General features: G+C 39.5%; 1 protein-coding gene and 1 pseudogene across 2 annotated transcripts; both read right to left on the reverse strand.

The window, feature by feature from the left end:
• Positions 1-564: 564 nt before the first annotated feature.
• On the reverse strand, positions 565-1,488 carry LOC308519481 (olfactory receptor 7A17-like; the record flags this gene model as incomplete). The annotated part of the gene is made up of 1 exon (XM_081091477.1): positions 565-1,488. One exon carries the CDS (start codon positions 1,486-1,488, stop codon positions 565-567), a length of 924 nt encoding a protein of 307 aa, XP_080947603.1.
• A 14,289-nt stretch (positions 1,489-15,777) lies between these two features.
• Positions 15,778-16,677, reverse strand: LOC308520152 (olfactory receptor 7A5-like; annotated as a pseudogene). The gene has a single exon. The product of its transcript is annotated as an olfactory receptor 7A5-like (transcript).
• Positions 16,678-17,329: the final 652 nt, after the last annotated feature.

A 17,329-nucleotide genomic window follows, 5' to 3' on the forward strand; every position in this document is an offset into this window, starting at 1 on the left:
CTAAAATTTTATTTGGTTATTTTTTAAATTTTATTTTTCATTTATAGTTCACATTCAATATCCTATCCTATATAATAAAACCCTAATATGCAAATAGATCGAACAGTGGAATGACTGGTCGCTATGAACTGACCACCAGGGGGCAGATGCTCAATGTAAGAGCTGCCCACTGGTGGTCAGTGTACTCTCACAGGGGGAGCGCTGCTCAGCCAGAAGCAGGGCTCACGGCTGGCAAATGCGGTGGAGGTGGCGGGAACCTCTGTGGCAGCACTAAGGAGCAGTGAGCTGAGAGGTAAGGAGCAAGGGGTTCCGGACTGTGAGAGGGCATAGGCCGGGTTGAGGAACCCCTCCCCCCCAAAGCCTGGGCATGAATTTCGTGCACCGGATCTCTAGTATGTCATAAGAGAATAAATTATGCTAAAGTAATTCATGTTAACTCATGAGATAAATGAGAATTTCCAATTAAAAGATTGGATTAATTTTTTTCAGACTTCAGACTCTGAGGCTTTGAACCCTGCATTCCTGGGCAATTCTTCTGTTCAGTACAGTTGGCACTTGAAAAGTTTACCTGCCAAGGAATCTTTGCAAGGCCCTCTTTATGTCCTTGTTCCTCAGACTGTAGATGAAGGGGTTCAGCATGGGTGTGACCACAGTGTACATCACTGAGGCTGTTGCACTTGACTGTGCATTGTGGGTAGCACCTGAGCTGAGGTAAACTCCAAGGCTAGTACCATAAAACAAGGAGACAACTGAGAGGTGAGACACACAAGTAGAAAATGCTTTATACTTCCCCTGAGCTGATGGGATTCCACATATGGAAGAAAGTATCTTAGAGTAAGAGTAAAGGATCCCAGCAAGGGGACCACCACCTAGCAGTCCCGCTGAAAAATACATTACCATGTTGTTAAGAAAGGTGTCAGAACAGGCAAGTTGGAGCACCTGATTGAGTTCACAGAAAAACTGAGGGATTTCCAAGTCTGAGCAGAAGGACAGACCCAGCACCATTAAGCTTTCTAACAAGGAATTCAGGACACTCATGATCCAGGACACCAGAACCAGCAGTCCACAGAGCCGGGGGTTCATGATGACTGTGTAGCGCAAAGGTTGGCAGATGGCCACAAACCGGTCATAGGCCATCACAGTCAGGATGAAGTCATCCAACCCAGCAAAAAGTATAAAAAAATACATCTGGGTGATGCAGCCTTCATAGGTGATGACTTTTTTCTGTGTCTGGATGTTCCACAGTGTCTTGGGGACAGTGGTAGAGGTGAAACAGATATCTACCAAAGACAGGTTGGAGAGGAAGAAGTACATGGGCGTGTGGAGGTGGGAGTCTGAGCTGACGGCCAAAATGATGAGCAGGTTTCCCAACACAGTGACCAGATACATGGAGAGGAACATCCCAAATATGAGGGGCTGCAGTTCCAGTGCTTGTGAAAGTCCCAGAAGAAGAAATTCTGAAATTTGTGTACCATTGCTTGGTTCCATGTGTCAGAGGTCACTACTAAAGAAAAAAAAGAGAAATAAAGAAAAAATGAATAACCAATTTTCACATTAACAAGCATTAGTACCTGAGAATAAATGACATGTTCTTGTTTTATAATCAGGAAACAATTATCATATTTGGTATGTGATCCGGTTCCCATTATGGTATCTCTGTTAGAATTTCCTTTTCTACCATCAACCTGCTCTTCAAGCATAATATATATGACTGTGTTATTGAGGATATCTTTCATGCATTTGAGGAAAATATATTGACTATAGATCATGTTCCAGGCACTGCTTCAGTATGGATCCTTAAAAACAAATGTCTACAAACTAATGATGGAGCAATAATATAATCAAATGAAAAAATAATATGACATATCCAATGGTGTAGCTGATATAAAGAAAAGGAAATCACATTAAATGGAAAGAGTAGATAGAGAGTGTTATTTTTTTACTAGAGGCCCAGTGCATGAGATGAGTGCACTTGGGGAGGGGGAACCTCAGCCTGGCCTGAGTCCTCTCATACTCCAGGACTCCTCGGAGTATGTCTACCTGCCGGCTTAGGCCTGATCCCAGAAAGGATCGGACCTAAGGTGGCAGTCAGACATCCCTCTCACAGCCCGGGGCTCTCGTAGTCCAGGACCCCTCGTTCCTTACCACCCGCCTGCAGTGGAGGCCAGAGAGGCTCCCACCACCACCGCTGTGCTCGCCAGCCATGAGCCTGGCTTCTGCTTGAGCAGTGCTCCCCCTGTGGGAGTGCACTGACCACCAGGGGGCAGGTACTGTGTTGAGCGTCTGCTCCCTGGTGGTCAGTGCATGTCATAGTGGCCAGTTGTTCTGTTCGGTTGATTTGTATATTAGGCTTTTATTATGTAGGATGGTGTTTAGCCAAGACTTGGCACAGGTGAGTCTTTAACAGACACTTCAAAGAAGACTAAAATGGAAACTGAGGGGGAAGTGTTTGCTAGGCAGAAGGATCAGCCTGCGTAAGGGCCCTGAGGAATTTGATTGCTTCAGAAAACCAATACTCAACATGAGCCAGTGTGTCAAGGGGAATGAACAAGTCAGAGCAGGATGAGAGATGGTGTCAGAGAATATTAAGAAACTAGGTAGCCATGTGTTGCTGTTGAAATTTCAAATCACGGAGAGTGCCCTTTGCACACTATGTAAATCTTGCACTAAGTAATCTGGTTGCAAAAGCATCCTGTGAATTGCAAAGGATCTCCTCCTTCTTGATATTGTAAGTTATCTTGGAATATATCAGTCCAGGCACCCCTGTTCTGAGGGCTGCTCTCAGTTTACAAGGCACACACACACACACACACACACACACACACACACACCATGGCCTCCTCATGTATGCTATTTCCATGTCCTTCTCACTCACTCTCACACTATGTAGGCAATGAGTAAATATAAGTCAAGCTGTCCATATCAAGGTTCTTTTTCAAAAAGAACTTAGAAAAGTACCCAGATATACCTAATGGTAAGCCTCCCATGGACACATAAGCTTGGGGTTTCATATTGCTATGTCCATTTTTCAGCCCTGTATTTAAAGAAACATAATAGTTTAAATAAACATTATAAGTGAGAGAGCAATAAAATGTACATGAGGAAGAAAATAGATCCAATTAGCTCAATTGATCCCTGAGAAACAATGAGGAAGAAAAACCTTCTTTGGATTCTGGCTGCTTTCCAATTATACCCCCTGAGGCTAAGCAAAATTAACAGAGAAATAAAATTGTCCAAGAAACTAAGGCAGTTGTAAATCTATGATGTGAAGCACCTTACAGATTGACTATCCCAAGTGAAAACTGACTAAAAAATAAACCAATAACTCACAAGGAAATATGCAAAAACAACACAGGTTAAATATTTTTAATATCAAGCAGTAGAAGACCATTTCTTTTCCTGTGCCTCTTCCATATATTTTTGACCAGTTGGTTTTTGTATGGTGGATGACAGATGAGACAAGGCCCCCTTCTCACTTTTCTTAGGTAGCATCTTTGTTTTTCTTTGACTTTAAGTTTTGATCTCCTTTTGACAAATCAATGGGCTCAGTCTAATTCTGGTTCTGGTCTTCATCCAATGTGCAAAGGCCTCCAGGATATGATCAATAAATCCTGCACATGCCATGACAGTCCATCCTTCTACACTGAGTGACTTTCTTCATATGATTTAAGCTTGAGCACATTGTCATGCAAACCTTTATTTCATTGGACTCTGTCTTCACCATCACGGTGCCAGATCCACACAAGCAGGGCTTCCCCTGTTTTGTTCACCTGTGTACTTTCACAAAAGCGACTATATGTGCACTTACATAGGAACACATTTACCTAAATGTGAAGTTATAAAATGAAGGGAATGACAGGGAGAATAAAACTTGGTCAAACAGAAGTGATTTTCAAGCAACTGAATTCAATAAAAAATGAATAGAAGGCCCCCTCTGCAGGATTGACTGCGGAGGCTGCAGTTGGGGTGGTGGTGGGGGAGGCAGCAGGCCCAAACAAGATGCTCCAATTCACTTCCTTGTAGCTGTCTTCAAAGGAAAAATCACTCGCCGTGTGCTCTTGGCACAAAGTCAAACATTGATTTTTAAAAACTAGTTTATTTTAAAAACTATGGAGTGCTTTACAAGTTTGCATGTCCTCCTCGCATGGGGGCCATGCCAGTCCTCCCTGTATCCTTCCAATTGCAGTATATGTGCTGCCAAAGTGAGCACTCTTGATTTTTTTTAATCTTGAAATTTCTTCATTTTCTTTCCTTAGGTTCTTAAGTCATTGCCTGAATCAGAACCTGGCTTTTATTTATTTTTAACATTAAATATGCAGACATACTTTAAGCACCTTTCTGGATGACTAGCTCTATAGTGGGAGAAAAATGGAAATCTTTCCATTGAGGTTAAGTCCCTATTTAAAAAATATCGCATTCTCTATTTCGCTTTTTTGTTTAATATCCTCATTTCCTCCCTTCTGCCTTTGTCTTCTATAATGAGTATAGAAAATTTTTGGAATGAAGCAGAAAAGTACCTCAAAACACACTTTTCTTCCTGGTTTTTGGATCTAATTTCTAAAGAATGCTATTTTAAATATTTATATACATTCTTTGAACACCAGGTAGCCAAACCAATAAGGAAAGTTAACTCTCTGTTTATGGCTTTTGCATCTTTAGTGTTACTCCCACTGTCTCCTCTGATTCCTAGACCTTTATGTAGACATGTCATTATCCCATGGCCAAACCTGTGAATTTAAAGATGTAAATTACAGCTTATTTATTGCCCGTGCCTTATCTTGTTCTAAATAAATTTACGGGATAGAGCAGCAGTTCTGAATTCTAGACTTGAGACCACTGAAGCAACCATTTGATGAGGTGTACTATGATCAAACACTGGAAAATTCAGGGAGTCATCTTTGGTTTCTTATTCAAATGAATATAGTCATAAGAAAGTATCTGCTACATAAGAAGGCCAGTGTTAAGCAAATACTCACCACCACTCTTAACTGAAGTGGGGGGGAGAGGAAGGATTTTTTAAAAAATCAGCATTGCCATACAGTACAGTTCTTAATGAAATGTATTGAGAAATAATCTGGAAACTTCAAGTGTTTTTCCCTATATAAGAATACCTTTCCTGACTTGGGGGTTGTGGTCTTCAGGAAAATAATTGCCCAGAACATTATGACTCTGCATCAGTGTCATATAATACATTGAATAATCAAATGCATTAAGAATATTCACAATGTTATTGCTTCTGAATATAAGAACTACAGGCGTAAGCCTTAAACATATATGTACATCAGGTTTAACATGCTTGAGATTCAGACTCAGGGTTGAAAATTTGATCGGGGTCCTTTGCTAAGATAAAAGTTTTAGTTCCTGGCGTGTTCTCTCCCACATATAGTACAGCACCCCATGACTTCTTTAAGACTTACCACTAAATGCTCCCTGCTTATGGACAAAGAGCTATGGAGGAGTTTGAGTTACCAGCCGTTATCTGTACTTAAGTCTTTAAAGAAAACAGTGGCCATATCTTAGCATTATACAGAGATCAAACTGAGGCTGTTTCTCCTTACTTTGTTTATTGTCTTCCAAGCTTGTATCCTTAATAGAGTTAACACTTACTTGAGGGACATTCCCAAAGACTCTCTTGAGTTGCTACTGCTTCCCACACTCCCCCATTTTTATATTCTTTTCTCATAGTTTTATCATTCAAATATAAACTCTTTCTTAGACTTAATGAAAGGCTGCTTGCTGCTTTCTGAAATTAAGTCAGGTAAATTCATACCGAGTTAGATTTTTTTCATTTGAATGAAATATATAAGATGAACAGTTCAACAGCATGTGGCTTCATGGCCACATTTATTTGTGATGTGGTTCTTATTTTTAGCAAGCAGGGAGGGTGCCACATAAAACCTGGTGTAGTTCAGAGAAACCTTTGCACATCAGTTACATATACTTTTCCAGTCAGTCTGCCATTTACATGAACTGTTCTGTATTAATGACTGAGCATGGGCATTACCACAGTTGTACCATCTTTTTTAAACTACATTTTTAGGACCACATTTTCATTGCAGTGAGATGCTCCTTGTAATTTAATGGTCCTTAGTGTACTAACTGAAGGCAAAATACTCTGAAGAGATGCTCGTGAAGTTTGAATTTTTTACTTCTTGAATATTTTTCAGGTTTGATATTTGCTGAGTGGGTATGTATATTTTGTTTAATTTTGCTTTTAGTGGAAGTTTTAAATTTTTGAGAAGATCAAGCAGAAATAGAAATCCATTGCATATATATATACTTACCCCATCTTGTAGATTTTGGTTAGTGAAACACAGATGGGAGTGGGGTTTTATTGTAAGAAGAAGAATGAAAGGAAACTAAAGTTAGAGAACCCTTTCTGTTTGAGCTACTGTTTAGAAGAGCCAGCTTTTATTACATTGCTGATCCACATGATGAAGATTTTGATGCTGTTCCTGACTAAATGAGGAGTATTTAATGAAAAAGGGTTTAGGTTACATTTCAGAATTTATCAGCTATGCACCATTAAAAAATAAACTCACTTGGAACTCTTAAAAAAAACTAATAGAAATAAAGTACAAAATAGCAATAATTTAGTGATACCAACATGGATTAGTAATTAGATTGGCAAAGGCATAAACAGAAGATAGTCCTTAATGTTCCTAGAAATTGTGGCAAACAGCAGATGCTGTTATTATTTGTTGAATGAATCAGGAGTTAGGTATGTACTTATTACTATATCAGTACATTGAACACATGAGAAGGTTGCATTTCAATATATTTGGAAACATTGAATTACTGAATAAAAGCTGGAAAAATAAATATAGACTTGGAAGAAAATGAAAATGCTCTACTACCTTAGTCACTATACAAAAAAATCAGAGAAATTGACTACTCACTGTAAGTATAACCAATCCTTTTTAGGTGAACATATAGAAAACTACATATTAATATTTATGGATAGACCAAATCATCATAATTATGCCAGGAGACTCAGAAGTAATAAGACAGACATATTTAACTAAATAAAATGTAAAATATTTTTATGGCTAAACCATCACCCAAAGTCAATTGAGAAATAATAACATATTAGTTTCTATGTTATTTAAAAAATTTTTTTGAATTTATTGGGGTGACATTGATGAACAAAATTAAATAAGTTTCAGGTGCACAGTTCTATAATATATCTTATGTATATTGTATTCTGTGTTCAGCACCCCAAGTCAAGTCTCCTTCTATCACCATTTATGCCCCTTTACCCTCTTTTACCTCCTCTATCATAATAATGTTTAAAAATCATTAAAAAGGCTGATAATGAAAGAATAATAGGCATAGAAAAATTAAATTCTAAGTAACAAGACTGTCAAATATATTAATATTTGATCAAACTCAGAACAAGTTCAGAAAACAACAAAAAAACTCTTTCACATCTGTCAGCCTGGGCAAAGCTTAAAAAGGTGTCACATTGACCAGGGTCGGAACTTATAAACAGGTAGCTAAGGAGTACTCTATTTGCATTTCTGGCAGAACTGCAAAGTGTTACAACAATGGACAACCAATCTGAAGACAGCTATAAGCATTACAAGTACATATATTCTTTCAGTCATGTCTCTCAATCTCTGCACTATTGACATTCTGGGCCAGATCATTGCTTGTGGTGTGGTCTCTCCTGTGCACTGCAGGATGTTTAGGGCATCTTTGGGCTCTACCTACGCCTCCCATTGACAGGGAAAAATGTCTCCGGACATTGCTCAATGTGCCCTGGGGGAACAATACTGCCTCTAGTGGAGAATCAGAATTTTAATGTAACAATCTCAAAACATTTTTGTATAATGGTTATAATAGCAACATATTAAGAAAGCTTTCAATGTGTGAATAGCACAACCACATCCTAAAATATTATGTGCACGTGGTAATAAATACTTGGCATCATGCTAGTTGTTTTGGTGGGAAGACCATGAGGCATTTTTGAGTAATAAGGAAGAGTGGACACAGAAAAAAAAGACTGTACAACACATGAAGAGAATTTCTGATGAGCACAGGTTGGTATTTATACATTTGTACAAAAGCATATGAGTGTATATAAGATGGGAAGAGAAGTATTTTAATAAACTAAGAACTTATGGAATAAAGATTCTCAATAGGAATGGAATTAGGTTAAGTATAGTGGTTACAAAACAATTGTAGGAAATACTAACTTAATAATATCAAACATAGGCCACAAATTCCAGGTTAAATTTCCAAAAACTTGGAAATAAAAGAATATTAAAGAAGAGCTCTTAATATCAGGGAGAAAGCAGAATCTAAGTTATAATTTCTACTTATATAAAGGTATATGGATTCAATTTGCTAATGTAATTAAAGGTAATTTTTAATCAAATATAAAATAGATTGTTTTCCACAGATCAGTAGGTGATGCAAATTTTGGAAATAGAGCTAACCACAAAAGGCTGAAAAGAACAATAAGGAATAATGAAGATGTGAAACAAGTTGGCAATATGTGTGTAAGGTGATTTATTAGTACTATGTACACAGAAGAAAATTCACTTTCATTTTTGTTTTATAGCAAGGATTCACAAGTGAAGAATATAAAAGTAACAGCTGAATGTTATTTTTCATTAAGAAGAGTGAAAAATAAAAAAGCAATAGAGAAAATACAATATGTCTGAGTGATACACTTGAGCCCACACTATTAATAAACACTCACAATTCCCCACATATACATACATGAAGGTACTCAATGACAACAAAGTTGGTGGGAAAAACTCCAATTCCTTGTTTAGAAGAATGCAATAAAAAATAGGAATAAAAACACTCGGACCCCCTATACAAATGTCAAGACTTGTACAGATAATTTACAAGAGTGAAAACAAATGAGTAATGTACAAATATATTTAGATCACAGGTAATGAAGTAATTGAAAAGTTAAACTATTTATCCTACCAATTTTTACTTATGAAATAAAATCTGTTACATGTGAATTGAATTACCAGAGTGAAAGAAGATCATGTGAAATGTATGTCTTCATGAACTACTATTGTAAGGTAATATTTGTAAGAAATATGTCTGATCTGGATCTTTCTCATCAATATGGACATGTAGTTGAATAGACCCTATGATAAAAATAAAAAAGAACTGCCCTCACTTTACTGGACATTCTCCATACTTACTACTCTACATTCCTACTTCCCTTAGTTGCAAAACTCATTGTACATGTTCCACTTTTACTTGAAATACTTTATGTCTCCCATTGTCACCTTTAATTGAGCTTCCATCAGTTAATTGTCAACAATTACCAATGTGTTGCTGAGTTCAATGTTCATTTCTCCTTTTAGCATCATAACTTACTCATTAATTAGTTAATCAGACAATCAAACAACCATAGGCTGACGGCTGTCAAGAGACCTCAGGTACATGTGCTTGGCTTTGACTCTCTCTGACACTATCCTGTAGTACCTACTGGACCTCTGGACTCACCTGATTGGGAACTCTGAGGGGAAGGTCTCTGTGTGAAAATCCAACCTTCTGGATGATTGATGATAGAGACTGAAGCTCTCTCCCCAGACGAGACAGCAGGAAAGATGCAAACATTGGTCTCATAGACAAACTTAGGATTCCAAAAGCAACAACCAGGTCCCATCCAGCCCAAGGTCACACACACTGCAGACTGTAGATGAGGAGATATTTACAGCCCCTATGTCTGCTCATTAGGTACTACTCCAGACTCTAATAATCTGATTTCCCTGTGGGTCTGGACAGAAGAGAATGCTTCCTTGGAGATTCTGTGTTCCCAAAAGACCAGCTTAGAATTCAAGTGAGTCCAGTTTTTACTGGTTCTTGCTCATTACATTTATTGGCTTTCAGAGGACTAACCTCCTAGTACCTAACCCAAGCCTTATTTAATTTTTTTCCTAAATTTAAGACTGAGGCTCTAGCCTGGATTAAAAAACTTGAATCTCCAAATACAGACTTGTGATATGGACATAGCCCTGGTATCTCCAGAAAGTTACTATTTTTCTTTTCATCAACCAAGTTCCTTCTGTATAAATGTTGAGTGTTACACACTGGGCTTCACGACACATTAGCTAAAATAATTTGGCATTTCAACCTTGCGTCACAAGTTAAGAGCTGTCATTTAGTCCCTTACTATGAAATATTCATTTATTATAAAAAATATAATTAAAATATTTGCACTCTAATCTAAGCTTGGAATAGGAAAGTAAATAGATTCTTCCCTGTAGCCTCCAGAAGAAACCCAGCCCTGTAAATATCTTGTGTTTAGCTCGCCGAGACCCCATTTCCTGTTTCTGATCTCAAGAATTGTAACAGCATAAATGTGTTTGTTATAAATCACTTTGTTAGTAATTTACATTAGCATTAAATAGTGAATACAGACATTTATCCAGTGAAATTTTGTTCAGGAATCTGAGATTAAGTGTCAAAATTCATTCATTTAGCCTTTGGGTGAAAGCATTTTGCATTTTAATCCCTCCTAAAATAGAAGAAATTTGTAATCTTTGGGATGGTGGTAGAGGTGAAACAGATGTCTGCCAAGGACAGGTAGAAGAGGAGTGGACCCTTCCCTCATCAAGCCCTCGGCTGACACTGCAGCCCATTAGAAACCCTGGAGCAAAGAACTCAGAGAGGCCATACCTCATTCCTGACCCACAAAAACTGTGAGATCAAAGCTATTTGGTGTTATTTTAGGCCCTTACGTTTAGGGCAATTTGTTGCAAAGGTAAATCACTAACACAACAGATTTGGTCAGAGATGAGGAGGTGAATCAGGAGTTATAGTGTTTGCCCGGTTGAAATGAAATTATAATAGACATCTGCCCTGGGCTGGCCTCTCCTGAATGCAGAGTCTGAGACAAGGATTGAGTGCAGGTAATTCATTAGAAAGGAATCTTAGAAAGCATGAGTAAAAAAGAAAGGATGTGAAATAGGGAGGTGTAGATAGCAAATACTGAGAGTTTGAATGAGCTCATTTCTATGGTGGGCATTGGGGCTCAGTCTCTTTAGGGACCTCTGAGAGAGTGTAGGACACACAGTTGAGTAGTGAGGGAGCTGGGGTACTGATCCACCAAAAGTGATGGGGGCTTGTTCCCAGTGATCCCATCTAAAATTAACATTTTGCTATTTCGATCACCATGAATGTCTTGCATTAATTTTGATTTTTTAAATCACTGCATTCAAATAATAGCCATCTTGACTATTGAGTTCTTTGGTACCCCCTTAAATTTTGTTCCTGAGGCAAGTGCCTCGCTTCTCATCCTGGTACCAGCCCTGGGGTTCATTGATGAGGGCATCAGCACACACTGGAGTAAACTCAAGTGTCATCTTTCACATCTGAATCATGGTGGTCTCAGTTATGCTCTAGTAACAAGCAAACCCCAAATATTAGGGCTTTAAAGCATCAGATATTTTTCTCAGTAGCTGGCTATTGTCAGGACAAAAAGGAAAAGAAAACAGTGTGTAGATCCTCCTGTCATCTTGCCTTAGATTATTTTTTCTAATGTGGTAAAATACACATATAACGTAGAAGTTACCATGTCAGCCACTTTTTAAATTGACAATTTAGTGACATTAAGTACATTCATATGCAACCATCACCATCATTCATCTCCAGATCTTTCTCATCTTCACAAACTGAAACTTGGTCCCCATTAAACATTCATTCCTCATCCTTCTTCCCAGCCCATGGCACCCACAATTCTACTTTTGGTCTTTATGAGTTTGACTCCTCTGAGGACCTCATAAAAGTGAAGTCACATGGTACTTGTCCTTTTATGACTGGTTAGTTTCACTCAGCATAATGTCCTTAAGGCTCATCCGTGTTGTAGCATGTGTGAGAATTTCCTTCCTTTTATTAGAAACTAGAGGCCTAGTGCATGAAATTCACGCAGTGGGGGGTGGGGGGTGGGGGGAGGGGGGTGTCCCTCAGCCCGGCCTGCACCCTCTCCAATCCAGGACCCCTCGGGGGATGGCCAACTGCCTCTTGCAATCTGGGACTGCTGGCTCCTAACTGCTTGCTTGCCTGCCTGACTGATCACCCCTAACCCCTCTGCCTGCCTGATTGCCCCTTACCCACCTCTGCTTGCCTACCTGATCACCCCTAACTGCTCCCTTACTAGCCTGATCACCCCTAACTGCTCCCCTGCTGGCCTGATTGCCCCTAACCACCTGTGCCTCGTCCCACACCCAGGACCCAGATTTCCTCTTCTGTCCGGTCACAGGCACTCGGGACCCAGGCTTCCCTCCCTCTGGCGGGCTGCAGGCACCCAGGACCTGGGCCAGCTTTGTGCAGGCAGGCCGCAGGTGCAGGGGACCGTGGGCTGGCGGCTTGTACCTCTCCCAGGCTGCAGCCACAGGTGCTGGTGTCCAGGATCCAGGGAAGGCAGCCTGTCCCTCTCCCAGACCACAGCCTGGCTGGTCCCCATTCCTCTCTCCCCAGTGTTGAGTGTCTGATCCATTATGGCATTATGGTGTGAGGGCATGATGACTATTAGCATATTAGCTCTTTTATTATATAGGATTTGAAGTGGTAAAAAACACATAACAAAATTTAACGTTGTAACTATTTTTAAGTATGCAGTTCAGTATTGTTAATTACATGCACATTGTTGTGCAATCAACCTCCAAAACTTTTTCATTTTCTTGCAAAACTGAAACTTTCCACCCACTAAACTCTAACTCCACAGTCCCCCTTCTCCCAGGTCTGGTAAAAACCACTCTGTTTTCTGTTTCTATGAATTTGACTACTTTAGATATATCATGTAAGTGAAACCATGTAGTATTTGTCTTTTTGTGACTGGCTTCTCTCACTGAGCATAACATTAGCAACTCTCTCTCCTCTTTAAAATAACAATTTCTCTGTTGTATGTGCATTTCAAATGCTACCTCCTTCCATCAGGACCTGCACCCCCAACAAATACAAGTATCAGATTGGAAATTATTAAGAATATGTTAAGAGCAGGTCAATAAAAAGAAAAGCAATGTCTACATGAGGGTGACAAAAATATAATTATCAAGAAAACAATAGGTTTCTAGCTCTGTTAATCAATGAGTTAAATCCCTGGACTCCAGATATCTGGAAGGAAAAAATTTTAGTTTTCTTCAGCCTAGAAATAGTAAGCAGGAGGCAAGTGGCAGAGGGGGCATGTTTATATTTGGAGGGCTTGACCTTCTAGTGTAGAATTTCCACATATGCTCATTAAACATATATTTATTCTCACTCTCTAAGACCATTCAGCCATTCAGGGCGGTGGCAGAAATAAAATTTTTCTGAAGTAAAATATACACACGTGATAGACACTTTCCAGAGATGGCCCCAGTTTTTTTTGTTTGCTTTCATGTCTTTGGCAATGTGACTGCGAGTTCCAGAAGAGTAGTCTTTTTCTCCATGTTTGAATCTGGGCTGGACTTAAGATTTTTTATTTGTTTGGGCCAATAGAATATGGTGGAAGTGACAGTGTGCTTTACCAGGCCTTGGTGCATTTCTGCTGCTCTCTTTCAAAATCCTGCCTCAACCATGTGAACAAATCCAGGTGGGCCTTTCAGAGAAGGAGAGGACTTGTGGACAGAGCTCATTTATCCCACCCAAGCCTTCCCTAAATGAGTCACAATAGTAGCTAAGCCCCTAATACATTAGAAAGCCCAGCCAAGGTCTGCAGAGACATCCGAGCTGACCCATAGCTGACTACCGATTCATGAAGAGACCAGCAGAGATCAGAACATCTCTCCACTACACAAATCCATTGGAAAATAAAGGATTTGTATTAAACGTTTACCTTTAGGATGGTTTGTTATATAGCAACTAGAGGCCCAGTGCATGAATTCGTGCAAGGGTGGGGGGTCCCTTGGCCTGGCTAGTGATTGAGGTCTATTGGGGGGACAGCTGGCTAGAGGGGGAGGGACCCTGGGAGGTTGGCTGGCTGGCTCTTCCCCCATCAGGGTGGGGGGACCTGATCAAGGGTGGGACCGGCTGGGGGAAGGGTGGTGGGAGGTTGGGGAAGGGCCAATTGGGGCCCAGATCTGGCCGATTGGCCACCGCAGTGCATATCATAGCAACCGGTCCTTCTGTCATTTCGGGTTGCTGGGCTTTTATATGTATAGATAGTGAATTGAAACTATAGTCAAAGCAAACAGAATTGAGGGAAATTTTAATAATCTGCTACTTGTTACTTTTGGCATTTCTACTGATATTTGAGGACAGCATTCACAATTATTCTGTTATTTCAATATATTTTAGATAACTCTATAAAAGTGACCCCTTTCAGGTAGTCAGGACAGGGTGGAAGGACATGCATGTTTGTGCAGAAATTTTGTGGGTCTTATTCACATGAGTAGGCAGAATTTTATCTCCTGTGTGATTCATCCTTTGATCATAAAGATTGAAGATATTCCCAAGTGTAAAGGAGATATATATTGTATGATATTGAGATTGTTCACTCACTTCCCTTCGATGGATTTGAAAAAATTTAGAAAAGGGGAGATATTAAAGGAGTCACATTAGTAAGGAGCACATTTAAAGTTTTTAAGGAACCCTGGAGGGTATGGCTCAGTTGGTTGACCATTGTCCAATGCACCGAAATGTTGCTGGTTGTATTCCCAGTCAGGGGACATGTCCAGGTGGTGGGTTTGAGCCCTGGTTTGAATGCTTTGGGAGACAACTTATTAATGTTTCTCTCTCATATAGATGCTTTTTTTCTCTCTCTCTCTCTCTCTCTCCCTCTCACTTTATTTATTTATTTATTCACTTTATTTTTTTTTAATATATTTTATTGAGTTTTTACAGAGAGGAAGGGAGAGGGATAGAGAGTCAGAAACATCAATGAGAGAGAAACATCAATCAGCTGCTTTCAGCACACCCTCTACTGGGGATGTGCCCGCAACCAAGGTACATGCCCTTGACCGGAATCAAACCTGGGACCCTTCATTCCGCACGCCGATGCTCTATCCACTAAGCAAAACCGGTTAGGACTCTCCCTCTCACTTTAAAAAAATCAATGAAAAAGAAAGTATTCAAGCAGAAACAATGAAATAATTCAGAAAAAATTCATGATACTCTATGTAATCTTTCACTCCAGTGAATAAGGAGCCTTACAAATGGGAAGCATATTTCACACTTTATTGAGTAGATATGGGCCATGGAAAACATTTTTGTACAGAAAAAATTGTATGCTTATTATTGCTTAAGCACATTTAAAGTCATCTCTGACTCTAACCATATTAGATCAATCTATCTATTAAAATATATATTTCCTTGTAGACTCTTCCTGAAAACAATGTGTTTGATAGTCAATTTTTGCCAGTGGCTATGATAGACATGTGGACACAGAGCTGGATAATAGAATGAAGAATATAAAACCAGGAGACCAGCTATACAACATGCTAGCATGTCAAAAAGTCTACATTATCAAGAAGAGCACCTATAGAAATAATGATGAAATGGAAGTGAAAACTGTGGTCTCAGAGTTACCTCTAAAATGAAATTATGCAAATGACCTTAGTAGCCAAGTATAATTTTGTACATAGGGGTAGTATAATTCCTAACTATTCTTTTAGGAAAACAATAGAAAATTTACTTATAATAAAATATGTCATAAGAGAATAAATTACGCTAAACTAATTCATGTTAACCCATGACATAAATGAGAATTTTCAAATCCATATGGTCAAAATATTGGTTTTATTTCTGTCAGACTTCTGGCTCTGAGGATTTGCACCCTGCATTCCTGGCAATTTTTCAGCCTAGTAAAATTAGCCCTTGAAAAGCTTACCAGCCAAGAAATCTTTCCAGGGCCCTCTTTATGTCCTTGTTCCTCAGACTGTAGATGAAGGGGTTCAGCATGGGTGTGACCACGGTGTACATCACTGAGGCTGTTGCACTTGAGTGTGCATTTTGGGAAGCAGCAGAGCTGAGGTAAACTCCTAGGATTGTACTATAAAATAAGGAGACAACTGAGACGCACACGTAGAAAATGCTTTATACTTCCCCTGAGCTGATGGGATTCCTCGTATGGAGGAAAGTATCTTAGAGCAAGAGTAAAGGATCCCAGCAAGGGGACCAACACCTAGCAGTCCAGCTGAAAAATACATTACAATGTTGTTAAGAAATGTGTCAGAGCAGGCAAGTTGGAGCACCTGATTGAGTTCACAGAAAAAGTGGGGGATTTCCAAGTCAGAGCAGAAAGATAGTCGCAACACCATTAAGCTTTCTAACAAGGAATGCAGTGAACACATGACCCAGGACACCAATACCAGTAGTCCACAGAGCCGGGGGTTCATGATGACCATGTAGTACAGAGGGTGGCAGATGGCCACAAACCGGTCATAGGCCATCACGGTCAGGATAAAGCTGTCCAACACTGCAAAGAGGATATAAAAATACATCTGTGTGACGCAGCCTTCATAGGTGATGCCTTTGCTCTGTGTCTGGATGTTCGCCAGCATCTTTGGGATGGTGGTGGAGGTGAAACAGATGTCCACCAGGGACAGGTTGGAGAGGAAGAAGTACATGGGTGTGTGGAGGTGGGAGTCTGAGCTGACGGCCAGGATGATGACCAGGTTTCCAAACACAGTGATCAGGTACATGGAGAGGAAAAGCCCAAATATGAGGGACTGTAGTTCCAGTGCCTGTGAATTCTGAAATTTGTGTACCATTGCCTGGTTCCATGTTTCACAGTTGACTACCATAAAATAGAAAAAAAAATGAATGAGTAACTATCACATTAGCCAGCATTGGTAATTGAGAATAAATGACATATATATTTTAGAACCAGGAAAATAATTTCCGTTGTTGGTGTCATCTGGTCCCCAATATGGTATCTCTATTGGTATTTGTCATTAGAATTTCCTTTTCTACCATCAACCTGTTCTTCCAAGATAATGCATATGGCTGTTTTATTGAGGATCTCTTTCATGCATTTTAGGGATACAGAGTGACTATGAACCACTCTTTAGGCACCATTCAGGGTATGGGCTTCTGAAAAACAATCTCTACACACTAACGATTGAGAACATTATCAAATATATATTAACAAAACATATTCAATGGTGTAGCTTCTATAAAAAAGTAAATCACATCAAATGGATAGATATAGAAGGTACTCTTTTTTATAGACGTTAGCCAAGACTTGCCAACAAATGGCACTTAAACAAATACCTCAAAGACTGCTAACTAGGAGACGGAGGGAGATCTGTTTGCCAAGCAGAAGGGACAGCCAGTGCAAAGGCCCTGAGGAAGAAGATTGTTTAGAAAATCAGGGATCATAATGAGTCAGTGTGTCAAATGAAATTAGCACAGCAGATCAGGATAAGAGATGATA

This window comes from Myotis nattereri, assembly GCF_964212035.1.
Source record: "Myotis nattereri genome assembly, chromosome: 5".
Classification (NCBI taxonomy): Eukaryota; Metazoa; Chordata; class Mammalia; order Chiroptera; family Vespertilionidae; genus Myotis; species Myotis nattereri.